Raw genomic sequence first — 13,488 nt, 5'->3', positions numbered from 1 at the left:
AGATGGTAATAGACCTGGAATCATTTATTTTGGAAATTGAAATTTTAATAAAATATGACTGTGAGTTAAGTGCTACATTATAAGTCACATTTGATTTTTTTTTTTTGCGGAAACTGAACACTTTTTCTCAAGGCTTTGTCCAGAAAAAAGTCTGATGTTGCTACTGTGTCAGTTCTTGGAGAGACTGCTGTGCAATAGTTTGACACCCTATCCTGTACCTTTGGGCCCTAAGATTAAATCTAGACTGGACAGAGTGGATGAAAGTGTGCTTTCTCTGCTGACTATTGAAACACCATATCAAACTGATTTTAGTCAGTCTCAGTCAGCTGCTAATTGATGTAGACAGCACACCGCAAAATTACCAATAATTTGACTCTTATTGGCATGAAATTGTCAGCTTCATGGAAAAGGCAGGTGTGGGAAATGGAAACAAGCTATTGATTGTAAATTATATTGTTGTGATGGTAAAAAGAGAGTTTATCTGTTTATCTTAATGTACTACAGTGATATTGGAGTGTCTGAGCTGACACTGAGTGCCCAAGGTACAAGGGTGGTCCACTCCATCCTCTCAAATCGCTTGCTTTAATAAGCACCAATATACAATAAAGAATACGGTGCAATTACCAGTGCAGTTGTTGCCCTGGTGATGATACCAAATGGAATATTTTTAACAGCTATGCTGGGTAGGTGCAGAAAGTAAAGAAGGTGATGTGATAATTTCATCTACCACAATTATCATGATTTACAATGATCGCATTGGTAGTAATGAAAAGAGTGTAATGATCTCAGGAAATTAATGACAGCAATGTTGAAAACAATTAATAAAATTAGTTTACCAGACAGGCATGGGATGATAAAAGAGACAACTATAAGTTGCAAGAGTAAATAGTTTGGTAATAAACTAAGTGAACTGAGAAATTTGTTTTTTTCTGTTCTATTGTTCAGTTTTCGGTGCATTCGGAATTGTTCAAGATATTTCAATGACAGTTTTGTGGAATGTCACGAAACCTGATTCTCAGCATTTCAAAAGTTTTAGAAGTAATAAATACTGTGAAACAAATGTGCAAGTCTCACTTTGATACAAAACTTTGTGACAAATTCAGTGGCACAAGTTTATGTCCAGTCCCCATCTAATAAATCCAGGTCACCTTTAATATCTTTGCTGTCTTTCTTGTAGTGCTTCAATGTGGTCTTAATCCACCTCTCTTTTGTTTTCACCCATCACAATTATTAAGTATGTTGTTTTTGATGATCTTAAGACAATATGGACAAAATAATCACAAACTTTGAACAATAAACACCTGTGTCTTGTGATATTTTAGCAATATCCTCCAAGTTAGAAAATAAACCACTTTATTTGTATCTGGTTCTTTTCTTCAGGGTAGGGAATGTTGAGGGAGAAGCTGATCGAGGCACGCAAGATTGTGAGGGACATGGACAGAGTTGATAGAAAACAGCTGTTCACTATAGTTGAGCAGTCAAGAACAAAGGAATGCCCTTTTCAATGAAAGGCAGGAGGACTAGATTAGATTTGAGGGAAAATCTTCCACCCAGAGAGTGGTGGTGGTCTGGAATGCACTGCCTGGGAGAGTACTTAAAGCGGGTAACCAAACAATTTTAAAAAGTAGTTTCAGAGATAGTAAGAACTGCAGATGCTGGAGAATCTTGGGATAACAAGCTGTAGAGCTGGATGAACACAGCAGGCCAAGCAGCATCAGAGGCGCAGGAAGGCTGACATTTCGGGCCTAGACCCTACTTCAAAAATTTTAAAAAGCACTTGGATGAGCACTGGAAGTGTTGCAACATTCAAGGTTATGGGCCAAGTGTGGGAAAGTGGGACTAGTGTAGGTAGTAGTGTAGATTTGCCAAAGGGCCTGTTCAGTACTATATGATTCCATGATTCTATTGTATTAAAAGCTGTAGCAAAGTATTTAAGCTCCTATCAGAAGCATGTATTACAGTCAATAAAAACTGAAAAAAATGCTTCTCAATTTTGTCAAGTTCCACACCATTTATTGCAAAAATATGTATTGATTTAAAAATTATACATCATCATCATATCACATTAACATTATTCATTGCTATGTTTATGTAGCTGAATTTAATCCAATGGCGCTGCAATTCTTGTGATACCGCTTTGAGTTGTTGTCTTTATTTCTTTATAGGTATCGACTTGCAGGCCTTCCAGGTGGATACCAGTATAAGAATATCACTAGCCCTGAAGTGACCTATTGCCTAGTGAACGACCTGATCATTTGGACCCAGTATGAAATTCAAGTTGCAGCATACAATAGCGCTGGGCTTGGTGCATACAGCAAAGCAACAACTGAGTATACACTGCAGGGAGGTGAGAAATTCACTTTAAAGATTTACTGTTTAGAAGTTACGTCTTCTCTTACTCCCTGGCATTCTTCCATTCCAGGGCTGTCATTGCCCTGTTTACAGCTACTTCAACAATGCAGGAAAGCACCACCCCAGGCACTTGATAACTTTAACACTAATGTCAGTTATTGTTCAATGAAATCAAAATATATTTCCGAAAGTGGAAATTGCTGCTTCAATTGTGGTGAAATGCAGATTTGTTACCTGTTATCAAGCTTATCCATCTTTGTTTTCTTTTTCGTTTTATTGTTGTCCCACAGAACAGGTTTAGTGAGAATTGATGATTTGATTTGCATGATTTATTGTCACTTGTATTTCACAGTGAGTAATACAGTAAAATACAGTGAACAGCTTCAACTGTCACCCCAAATTGGTGCCATTTTGAACAGTTTAAGAATAAAAAGAAGACGGAAATTTTCAACTGTCGTCCCAATCTGCCACAATTTGAACAGTTTAAGAATAAAAAGAGATACACAAAATTTAAATTTCCAAGAGTCATGCGAAGAAGACCCACCTTGGCAGAGATTGCAACAAATATCCTTTTTTTAGATCCAGATCACCTGTGCTGTTTGCCCCAGTAATCTCGAATTTAGAGTTGAAGGCTTGGAGCTGTTTAGGTCAAACGCTGATCTGGTCTGTTCTTTTAAACCTTCTGCTCAGGGTATATGTTGTGGACAGGTGGCCAAAATAAGCAGACCTTGGGATTAGTTGCTATACAATGTTTCTCAAGATGCTGCTAAAATTAGTTTATGTATAATGTGATCTGTCCCTGTAAGTTAACATTTAAGAAAAGCTTAATTCAATAAGTGCCTGCTTGAAATTTCTCAATTCACAAGAAAGAGACCAAATTATAAGATTCCATAAAATAATCATGGAAAAAAAATAGGCCTGGATTTTGCACTGGTAATGACGGCAGAATTGTCAGAATTAGCTGTCATTATTCCACTTAGGCTTCCAGCAACTTTAGAAGTCAAATATGCCCATAATACGGCAAAATTCATAGACCCTACAACATCTTAAATGTAGTGCTTAAGACATGCTCCAGAACTAAATGAGCCATTAGCTAAGGCATCTTGGTTTAGCCAGAGAACAGGCATCTCTCTGAATAATCAAACTAGGACTATCAGCAAAGTGAGAGAAGACGACAATAACTTAAAACACCAAAACTCTGCTCACCAACACTTAGTTTGAGTTCCACCTGTTCTAACCAGCACCAAAGCTTGTGACAGCCTCTTGTCTAGAAGGAAGATACTTATGACATCAAACCAGAATTTAAAAAAGCACGGCCCCAAGGACCCCTAATAAAATTGAAGTCAAGGTTAAAGGGAAAGCCCTCATCTGGCTGTTGCTATATGTCGCGCAAAGAAACATGGCTGTAGGCTTTGGAGGTCAATCATCTCAGCCCAGAACACTAAAATGCTGAGTAGATACTCAAGGCAATATTCTAAGCCCAACCACCTTCATGTCCTTCAACAATGACCTTTTCATCTAAGGTCCAAAGTGGAGCTGTTCATTTATGTTTGCAGTATGTTGAGTTCTGTTGACAGCTGCTCAGATGATGAAGCTGTTCATGTCCTCATGGTCACAAGGCCTGGCTTGCATTCAGACTTAGGCCAATAAGTGGACAATCATGTTTGTGCTACTTAAGAGTCAGATAATGAATGTCTGCAAGAAGAATCTGACCATCTCCTCTTGACACTCGACAGCTTTACTAGTGCTGAATTTTGAGCTGTCAATATCCAAAGGAGTATCATCAACTAGAAACGGAACTGGAGCACCTATCTAAATATTATAGCTGCTGGAATAGTTCAGAAGTGGAGAGTTCTACTGTGAGTACCTCACCTACTGCCACCTCACAGGTATCAACCATCTTTGTAGAAGCCACAAGTCAGGGATTTGCTGGAAGAGTTCCCAGTTGCCTCGGTGAGTGCTGTTTCAATAGCACTGAAGAAGCTTGATAAAATCTAGAATACAGCCGTCCACTTTCATTACCAACCCTTTGATGCTGCACTACCATTTACAACATCCAGGACAGTAACTCGAGGAGGCTGCTTCAACAGCATTGCCCGACCCTGTGACGATTCCCACCTGACCTGTCCCACCTGGGACAGTAAGATCAGAAGGCATGTAGGAATACCTTGCAAGTTCCTCTCCAAGTCACATAATGTCCTCTCTTTGAAATATTTTGCTATTCCTTCACTTTAGGTGGACCAAAATTCTGAACCTTAACCCAAGTAGCTCTGTGGGCCTATGTGTGTCCCTACATTATATGAACTATAGCAGAAAATGGCTTATCAGCATCACCTGAAGGGCAGTTTGGAACAAAACACATCAAATACTATCCAATCCAGTGAAGCCTACATTCGATGAAATATTAAAGTAAAAAATAGCACAAAAATCCACAATTCATTTCTAATGACTGCACGTATTCAGAAGGTGCACTGTTGCAGCCAAACACAGACTTCAATGGAAAATCTTAGGAATTGAACAGAACTTCCTTTCTTAATGTTGATCTTTGTAAAATTCCTGGAAAAGGTTATATTTTGAAGAAATAGGTATAACTGGCTTTTTAATAACTAATGTCCTAATTATCAACATCCTGTGGGATACCATTGACCTGAAACTGAACTGGACTAGCCATGTAGATACTGTAGCAACAAGAGAAGGTCAGAGGTTCGGAATCCTACGACGAGTAACTCACCACCTAATTTCCAAAGCTTGTCAACCATCTGCACAGCACAAGTCAGAGTGTGGACAAGCCTGGATGGGTGCAGCTCCAACAACACTCAAGAAGCTTGATACCGCTCAGAACAAAGCAACCTGCTTGACTGGCGCTGCATCAATGAACCTTCACTCCATCTACTATTGACACTGAGCAACAGTGTGTACCACGCACAAACTGCATTACAGAAATCCATCAAGGTCGCTTAGGCAGTACCTTCCAAACCCATGGCCACTGTCATCTGGAAGATTAAGGGCAGCAGATACATGGGAACACCATCTGCAAGTTCACTCCCAAGCCACTCAGCATTCTGACTTGAAAATGTATTATAATTCTGTGATTATGTATACAGTTGGTAATATTACTGTATTACTAACTGGCAGGCAGCACAGCTATCAGCACTTGCCCTCTTGGCTGCTGGGAACAGTTTCGATCCCCCGAACTATACTGGCACCTGGTACTACAACATTCCTTATTGCTACCTTCACTTGACTGTACCACTACCTGCATCACGATATCTTGGTCAGTTTGCACATTCACTCTTTTCTCATGATGTCGGGCTCAGGCTCCTGCACTGTGGTCACCTTACCTGGCGCACAAGGTACATCCTTCTGCCACTAGCCACTTACCAAATCACAAGATCTTGTCCCACATGTGTGACTGTCTTATAACCAAGGTAACCTTTCGCAGTGTCTGTAGCTCAGTTGATTGAACTTCAGTCACTTTTGCAAATATGTTCGCCCTGGATCATAATGGTATCCAGGAGCTCCCATATGGTGTATCCTTTACTTGTCATCTGAACTGCCATCCTCACTGAGTTTTAATTATTTTGTTATGTTGTTCACTTATCTTAAATTTTACAGTTTTGTTAACATTACCACCAATTTCTGTGCTAGATTAGCATTCAGTAATAGAAGAGATCTTAAAGCTCTTAACATCTTACCAGAGACACAGCTAGCTCCTTCCTTTATAGTAACAAGAACCAATTCCAATCAGCTCTAACGAATCTAGTTCTGTTTCTGACCTCCGGTCTCCGGATTTCACTTCACCTGTTTGTCTCCTCAGAAGATATGCACTTAAATTTTGTAAATGTAACCAGCCAGGCTTTTGGGCCTTAAAACATCCACAAGACTTTGAGGCTAACAGCTAGGAGGGCATTTTTCCTCCTGTCAGTGTTATGTCTTGTCAGTTAGCAGGTTTGCTCTAAAAGTGCTTTGTCAAAGTAATTCCACTTCTTGCTGTGCTGTATCTCTTCACCAAAGGACCACAGTAAGAGGCCTTAAAATCACAGTCCATTATGCTTCATTTATGTTTCCATTTCAGTTGAAGAAGAGGAGCCAGTTATAAGAATGTGCCATTTTAAGAAACTCAGGAGTTCAGTTAATATTGATAATTCCAAATGATTTCATGAGCTCCAGAATTCTAAATTTTTAATGCAAGTAACACTTGCATTTGAGGCAATGCTTAAATCCATCAACAATTGTTTTGAGACCAATAGATCGCTTTTATCTGTGTACACATGACAACAATATGAATAATAATTTGAAAAAAATTGTTTTCAGTAACTTATTTTAAAACCAAACTGTCTCCCTATCAGCTCCAAGCATTAATTCCATCATTTATTTTCTAGTCAGTTTGATTTTTTTTTCCATGCAGTTTGTTATTAAGACAGGGATAGCAACTGAACTTGTCAGTCTCGCGTAGTCATTTCTTTCATATGAATGTACAATCTGGAAACTCTATGCCACAACTCCGCTGCATACTAATTTGAAGTTGTACTTTCTGAAGGTGCAGTAGCTAGAAAAATAAACTTGTTTGAGTAAACAATACTGTGTCAGCTTAACATCAATACCCCCCAAGTAGTAAGTAGGTTGTGGAATTTCACATCCTAACTTCAGCGCTATGAATTTTCTTGAGTACTTCTTAAAGCCTGAATGAATTACAGCTGAATTAGTCTTAAGTTTATACATTTGCTTGCTGCAAGTTTTTTTTTGGACCAGATTCCAATTAAACTCAGGAAAGTTGAGTTTTATTTTCTCCCCTTGATTAGGTGTACTACTGAGCAGTTAACTTTGCTTCACTGAGAGAGCAGGCAGGCAGTGTGGCACGTAGGCATGCCACATGAATGGAATCTTTGAGGAAATGTATTCAAGAAGAACCTATGGTCTCTGACCTTAATCTTTCATTTTACCACGTGATAATATTAAGCCACCTGTTCTCAGCATGTACATGATTAGGAGCCCACAATGGCTGTAATCCTCAGCTCCATCATCCATGTTCAAGCATTGCTACAATTTTTTAAACATTTCTTTTGCAAACAATATTGTAAGTTTTGATTGATTTATTGTCACGTATACTAAAGTACCGTGAAAAACTTTGTTTATGAACAGTGCAGGCACCTCATAGTAAGCAAGGATGTACAGATCAAAAAGACTTGGACAGAAGCATACAGGTTACATTGCACAGGGTGTGCACGAGGCAAGATCAGTATTATTAGAGGCAAGAGAGTCCATTCATCAGTCCAATAACAGCTGGGAAGAAGTTGTTCCTGAACTTGCTTGTGCGTGTGTTCAGGCATCTCTGTCTTCTGCCTGATAGAAGAGGGTGTGGAGATCATTATCAGGGCGCGATGGGTGTTTGATGATGTTGCCAGCCTTTCCGCAGCAGTGAGCCATGTAAAATAGAGTCCATGGATGGAAGGTTGTCTTCTGTGATGGTCTGGGCTGTGCACACCACCTTCTGTAGTTTCTTCCGGTCCTGAGCAGCGCAGTTGCCATACCAGGCCGTTATGCACCCAGATAGGATGCTTTCCATCTGTAGAAGTTGGTGAGGGCCCGTCAGAGCATGCTAAATTTTCTCAGCTGCCTGAGGAAGAGGAGGCATTGTTGAATCTTGACTGTTGCATCTATGTGTGAAGTCTAAGACAGGTTTTCGATTATCGTCACTCCGAGGAACTTTATGCTGTCCACCCTCTCAACCCTTGGATTGGGCAGTTGGAGCATGATTGTTCACTGGTACTTTACCTGTGTTTCTTTTCTCTTCACAATGTGCCTAACTACTTCTATGTCTATATTGTAGCTTCTAATCTGGGCATGCCAAATGGGCGAATGTACAATCTAGACTTTCAGACACATATCCCCAGTGAGAATTGGCAAATTAACCTATAGCACTCCAACCAGCTTTTATACTGTTATTATTCCTTGGATGAAATATGAAATTCAACATAAAATACATCTTAGCTGATATCCTGGATCATTCATATTATTCAATTATGATTGTAATAAGACCAGGAAAGGCCAGAAAGCTTGTTTGCATTCAAGATAATAGAAGCTCCTGTCTTTGAGAGTTTGATTGTTTTTCAGTCAGTGAAATGTGCAGATTGGAATGTGCTGTTAATTTCAGGGTCCCAGCAATTTCCTGTGTCATCTCTCACAGTAAGTCTGATATATGTTGTTTATTAAGGATGAGCATATTAAGCCATATGCTGCATAATATAACTTGTTTTTACTGTCTCACTTTAAGATCATAAAATCTTATTGCCCTTCAATGAACAGCAACGCAGTTAGTTGAGATTGTTCTCTTGTTTGGTCGTAGAACTTTGCAGAATAGAAAATGCTTATCAATTTCAAACTGCAAGATCGGTGAAACATGTTCGTGTCAAGAAAGAGTTTACAAAGCTCATTAACTGTCAATAGGTATGTTTGTGATGACAATATCATTTCCAAATTGAAATAGAATGTAACTAGTTGTTCTGCTTGTGTGCAGTGCCGACAGCACCCCCACAGAATGTGGAAGCCAAAGCTGTGAACTCCACTGCTATCGAATTTATGTGGGATCCTCCTCCTCAGCAGTTCATAAATGGTATCAACCAAGGTTACAAGGTAATAAAACGTAACACAAAAACTAAAAGTTGAATAAAATAATTGTGTAGTTTTGCAAATAAAAATATTTCACTGAAATTTTCTTACTTTAGCCAAATACAGTAGATAGAGGAGGAATGTGAAAAGGAAAATAAGACTGACAAAGAATATATGAGATTAAAATGGTACTTAATATTAAAGAGGATCCAAAAATCTTCCACAGTGAGGAAAAACTAGACTGAATATAAGAGCTGGGGTTTAGCCCATTAAGGACAAAATGGGTAAGTTTGTCAACGGGCTGATGTGCTATGACCAGTGTATGATTGCTGAACAGAGTTAGTCTGCTTCTTAATTTTTGTGTGCTCTTGTGTTCATTTTCAACCTACATCACCTGTTAGCAGAAACATGAAATGGAGAGCCAGATGGATAAGTCTGCATTTGTCATGACAGATGCTCTTTTTTAGTTCGTCTTCTGCTGTGCCTTCTGTGACCTTTATTAAGCTGTGACCTTTATTGATGAGTCAGAGAGGTTTCATAAATGAACCAGCAACCATGTGTGATAACAAGGTGTGGAGCTGGATGAACACAGCAGGCCAAGCAGCATCTTAGGAGCAGAAAAGCTGACGTTTCAGGCCTAGACCCTCCACCAGAAGTGGAGGAGGGGAAGAGGGTTCTGAAATAAATAGGGAGAGGGGGGAGGCAGATTGAAGAAGGATAGAGGAGACGATAGGTGGAGAGGAGACAGACAAGTTAAAGAGGCGGGGATGGAGCCCATAAAGGTGAGTGTAGGTGGGGAAGTAGGGAGGAGATAGGTCAGACCAGGGAGGATGGACAGGTCAATGGGGCGGGATGAGGTTAGTAGGTAGGAAATGGGGGTGCGGCTTGAGGTGGGAGGGGGGGATAGGTGAGAGGAAGAACATGTTAGGGAGGCGGGGACGGGTTTGGCTGGTTTTGGGATGCGGTGGTGGGAGGGGAGATTTTGAAGCTTGTGAAATCCACATTGGGCTACAGGGTTCCCAAGCGGAATATGAGTTGCTGTTCCTGCAACCTTCAGGTGGCATTGTTGCGGCACTGCAGGAGGCCCAGGATGGACATGTCATCTGAGGAATGGGAGGGGAAGTTGCAATGGTTCACAACTGGGAGGTGCAGCTGTTTATAGCAAACCGAGCATAGGTGTTCTGCAAAGCAGTCCCCAAGCCTCCACTTGGTTTCCCCACTGTAAAGGAGGCCACAATGGGTACAGCGGATGCAGTAAACCACATTAGTAGATGTGCAAGCGAACCTCTGCTTGATGTGGAAAGTCTTCTTGGGGCCTGGGATGAGGTCGAGAGACGAGGTGTAAGGGCAGGTGTAGCACTTCCTGCAGTTGCAGCGGAAAGTGCTGGGTGTGTTGGGGCTGGAGGTGAGTGTGGAGCAGACAAGGGAGGGGAGGGAAAAATGTCTTTGGTGGTTGGGTCAGATTGCAGATGGTGGAAGTATCGAAGATGGTGCATTGGATCTGGAGGTTGGTGGGGTGTTATGTGAGGACAAGGGGGATTCTCTTTTTGTTGTTATTGCGGGAACGGGATGTGAGGGATGAGTTGCAGGAAATGCAGAAGACATAGTCGAGGGCGTTCTCGACCACTGCAGGGGGGAAGTTGCAATCCTTGAGAAATGAGGACATCTGAGATGAATGGGAGTGGAATGTCTCATCCTGGGAGCAGATGCAGCGGAGATGAAGGAATTGGGAATAAGGGATGGCATTTTTGCAGGAAGGTGGATGGGAGGAGGTGTATTCTAGGTAGCTGTGGGAGTTGGTGGGCTTGAAATGGATATTGGTTTCTCGGTGGTTGCCCGAGATAGAGACAGAGAGGTCCAGGAAGGTGAGGGATGTGTTGGAGATGGCCCAGGTGAACTTGAGGTTGGGGTGTGAACTGTTCGAGCTCCTCATGGGAGCACGAGGCGGCACTGATACAGTCATCAATGTAACGCAGGAAGAGCTGGGGTTTAGGGCCAGTGTAGGTGCGGAAGAGGGACTGTTCCACGTAACCTACAAAGAGGCAGGCATAGCTTGGGCCCATGCGGGTGCCCCCGGCCACCTCCTTTATCTGTAAGAAGTGGAAGGAATTGAAAGAGAAGTTCTTGAGGGTGAGGACGAGTTCGGCTAGGCGGATGAGGGTGTCAGTGGAGGGGGACTGGTCGGGCTTGCGGGACAGGAAGAAGCAGAGGGCCTTTCGGGAATACAGGTGTGTCGGGACTGGATGTCCAGGGTAAAGATGAGGTGTTGGGGATCAGGGAATTGGAAGTTCTGGAGGAGGTGGAGGGTGTGCGTGGTGTCATGGACGTAGGTGGGCAGTTCCTGGACCAAGGGGGAGAAAATGGAGTCCAGATAGGTGGAGATGAGTTTGGTGGGGCAGGAGCAGGCGGAGACAATGGGTAGACCAGGGCATGCAGATGTGTCGATTTTGAGAAGGAGATAGAAGCGGACGATGCGAAGTTGGGGAACGATGAGGTTGGAGGCCGTGGATGGGAGGTCACCAGAGGTGATGAGATTGTGAATGTTTTGGGAGATGATGGTTTGGTGCTTGGAGGTGGGGTCATACCCAGGGGACGGTAGGAGGTAGTGTCGGAGAGTTGGCATCTGGCCTCATCGATGTAGAGATCAGTGCGCCATACTACAACTACACCTCCCATGTCCGTGGGTTTTATGGTGTGGTTGGGATTGGAGCCAAGGTCTGCACATTCTGCGGGGGAGAGGTTGGACTGAGTGAGAGGGGTGGAAAGTTTGAGGTGATTGATGTCTCGATGGCAGTTCTCTTGTAAGCCAATGGAAGAATTCGATGGACAACTGACGAGTAGCATTCTGCCAGCACAAGGATCTTTAGAGTCAAGTCAGAAACCCTGATGAACAAGGATCACTCAACTGCCGCCCTAGATTTTCCATTTGTCTGTGACAAATCTCTCCCCCCACTGTCTGCATGCATGTGTGTGTGCGTGCGTGTCTGTGAAAGAGCAAGGGGGATAAATGAGTTCATAGAGTTATATACCTTGCTTATGACTGTTTATCTAGAGCTAATTACATATAAGAATAGTGATTTTTGTTACAAACAAAAACCTGGTTGGCATTTTCTGTCAACCTGGGCCTGAAAAAATCAGGTAAATTGGGAAATATTTGTGAACTTTGTAAAATCTTTTACTTTTGAAAAAACTGTGAGAATAATGGGCCTTGATGCTCAGCAGCCTGGTGAGTTGTGATGCAGACAGTGAAACAAATGTAACCCCACTATTTAAAAGAGGAGGGGCAGAAAGAAACAGAATTATAGACCAACTAGATTAACATCACTAGTGGGGAAAATGCAGGTCTATTATAAGACATGATAACAATGAGCTGGAAGGTTCGTTTTCAGACGTTTCGTCACCATTCTAGGTAACATCATCAGTGAACCTCCGACGAAGCGCTGGTGTTATGTCCCGCTTTCTGTTTATCTGTTTAGGTTTCCTTGGGTTGGTGATGTCATTTCCTGTTCTTTTTCTCAGGGGATGGTAGATTGATTTGGAGCCAATGTGTTTGTTGATGGAGTTCTGGTTGGAACATGGCATTCATCAAAGTGGTGTCCTTCCTCATCTGTATGTAAGGATACTAGTGATAGTGGGTCATGTCGTTTTGTGGCTAGTTGATGTTCATGTATCCTGGTGGAGGACACCACTTTGATTGGGACAACACATCCATCCTCGGTCAAGCCAAACAGAGACACGCACGAGAATTCCTAGAAGCATGGCATTCCAACCGGAACTCCATCAACAAACACATTGATTTGGAGCCAATCTACCATCCCCTGAGAAAAAGAACAGGAAATGACATCACCAACCCAAGGAAGGCTAAACAGATAAATAGAAAGCAGGACATAACACCAACGCTTCATCGGAGGCTCACTGATGATGTTACCTAGAATGGTGATGAAACGTCTGAAAACTAACCTTCCAGCTCAATGAGCAAACTCACATCCACATCCATTCTTCAGTGTAAGTACATCCACACGACATGACCCACTATCACTAGTATCCTTACATACAGATGAGGAAGGACACCACTTTGATTGGGACAACACATCCGTCCTCGGACAAGCCAAACAGAGACACGCACGAGAATTCCTAGAAGCATGGCATTCCAAACGCAACTCCATCAACAAACACATTGATTTGGAACCAATCTACCATCCTCTGAGAAAAAGAACAGGAAATGACATAACCAACGCAGGAAATGACATCACCAACCCAAGGAAACCTAAACAGATAAATAGAAAGCGGGACATAACACCAGCGCTTCATCGGAGGCTCACTGATGTTACCTAGAATGGTGACGAAACGTCTGAAATCTAACCTTCCAGCTCAGTGAGCAAACTCATATCCAGAACCTCAACCTGAGCTACAAATCTTCTCAAACCTGAAGAATATAAGTAGTGTTTCAAGAAAGCAGATCACCTCAGGTAATTAGAAGTAGAAAATAATTGCTGGCATGAAAGAAATTTTAAAAAGCCCTCCCCA

The 13,488-nt window shown here is 42.0% G+C and overlaps 1 protein-coding gene across 1 annotated transcript in view; it reads left to right on the top strand.

The window, feature by feature from the left end:
* Nucleotides 1–13,488, top strand: part of sdk1a (sidekick cell adhesion molecule 1a) — a 752,575-nt gene that overhangs the window by 537,825 nt on the left and 201,262 nt on the right. Inside the window, exons 17-18 of the mRNA XM_059653924.1 lie at nt 2,166–2,347; nt 8,870–8,985. Coding sequence (XP_059509907.1) covers nt 2,166–2,347; nt 8,870–8,985 — 298 coding nt within the window. The remainder of the gene's footprint in view (nt 1–2,165; nt 2,348–8,869; nt 8,986–13,488) is intronic.

Source organism: Stegostoma tigrinum, chromosome 23, assembly GCF_030684315.1.
Source record: "Stegostoma tigrinum isolate sSteTig4 chromosome 23, sSteTig4.hap1, whole genome shotgun sequence".
In the NCBI taxonomy this organism is placed as follows: Eukaryota; Metazoa; Chordata; class Chondrichthyes; order Orectolobiformes; family Stegostomatidae; genus Stegostoma; species Stegostoma tigrinum.
The sequence above is the reverse complement of the archived record's forward strand: the minus strand, read 5'-3'. Positions and strand labels throughout refer to the sequence as shown.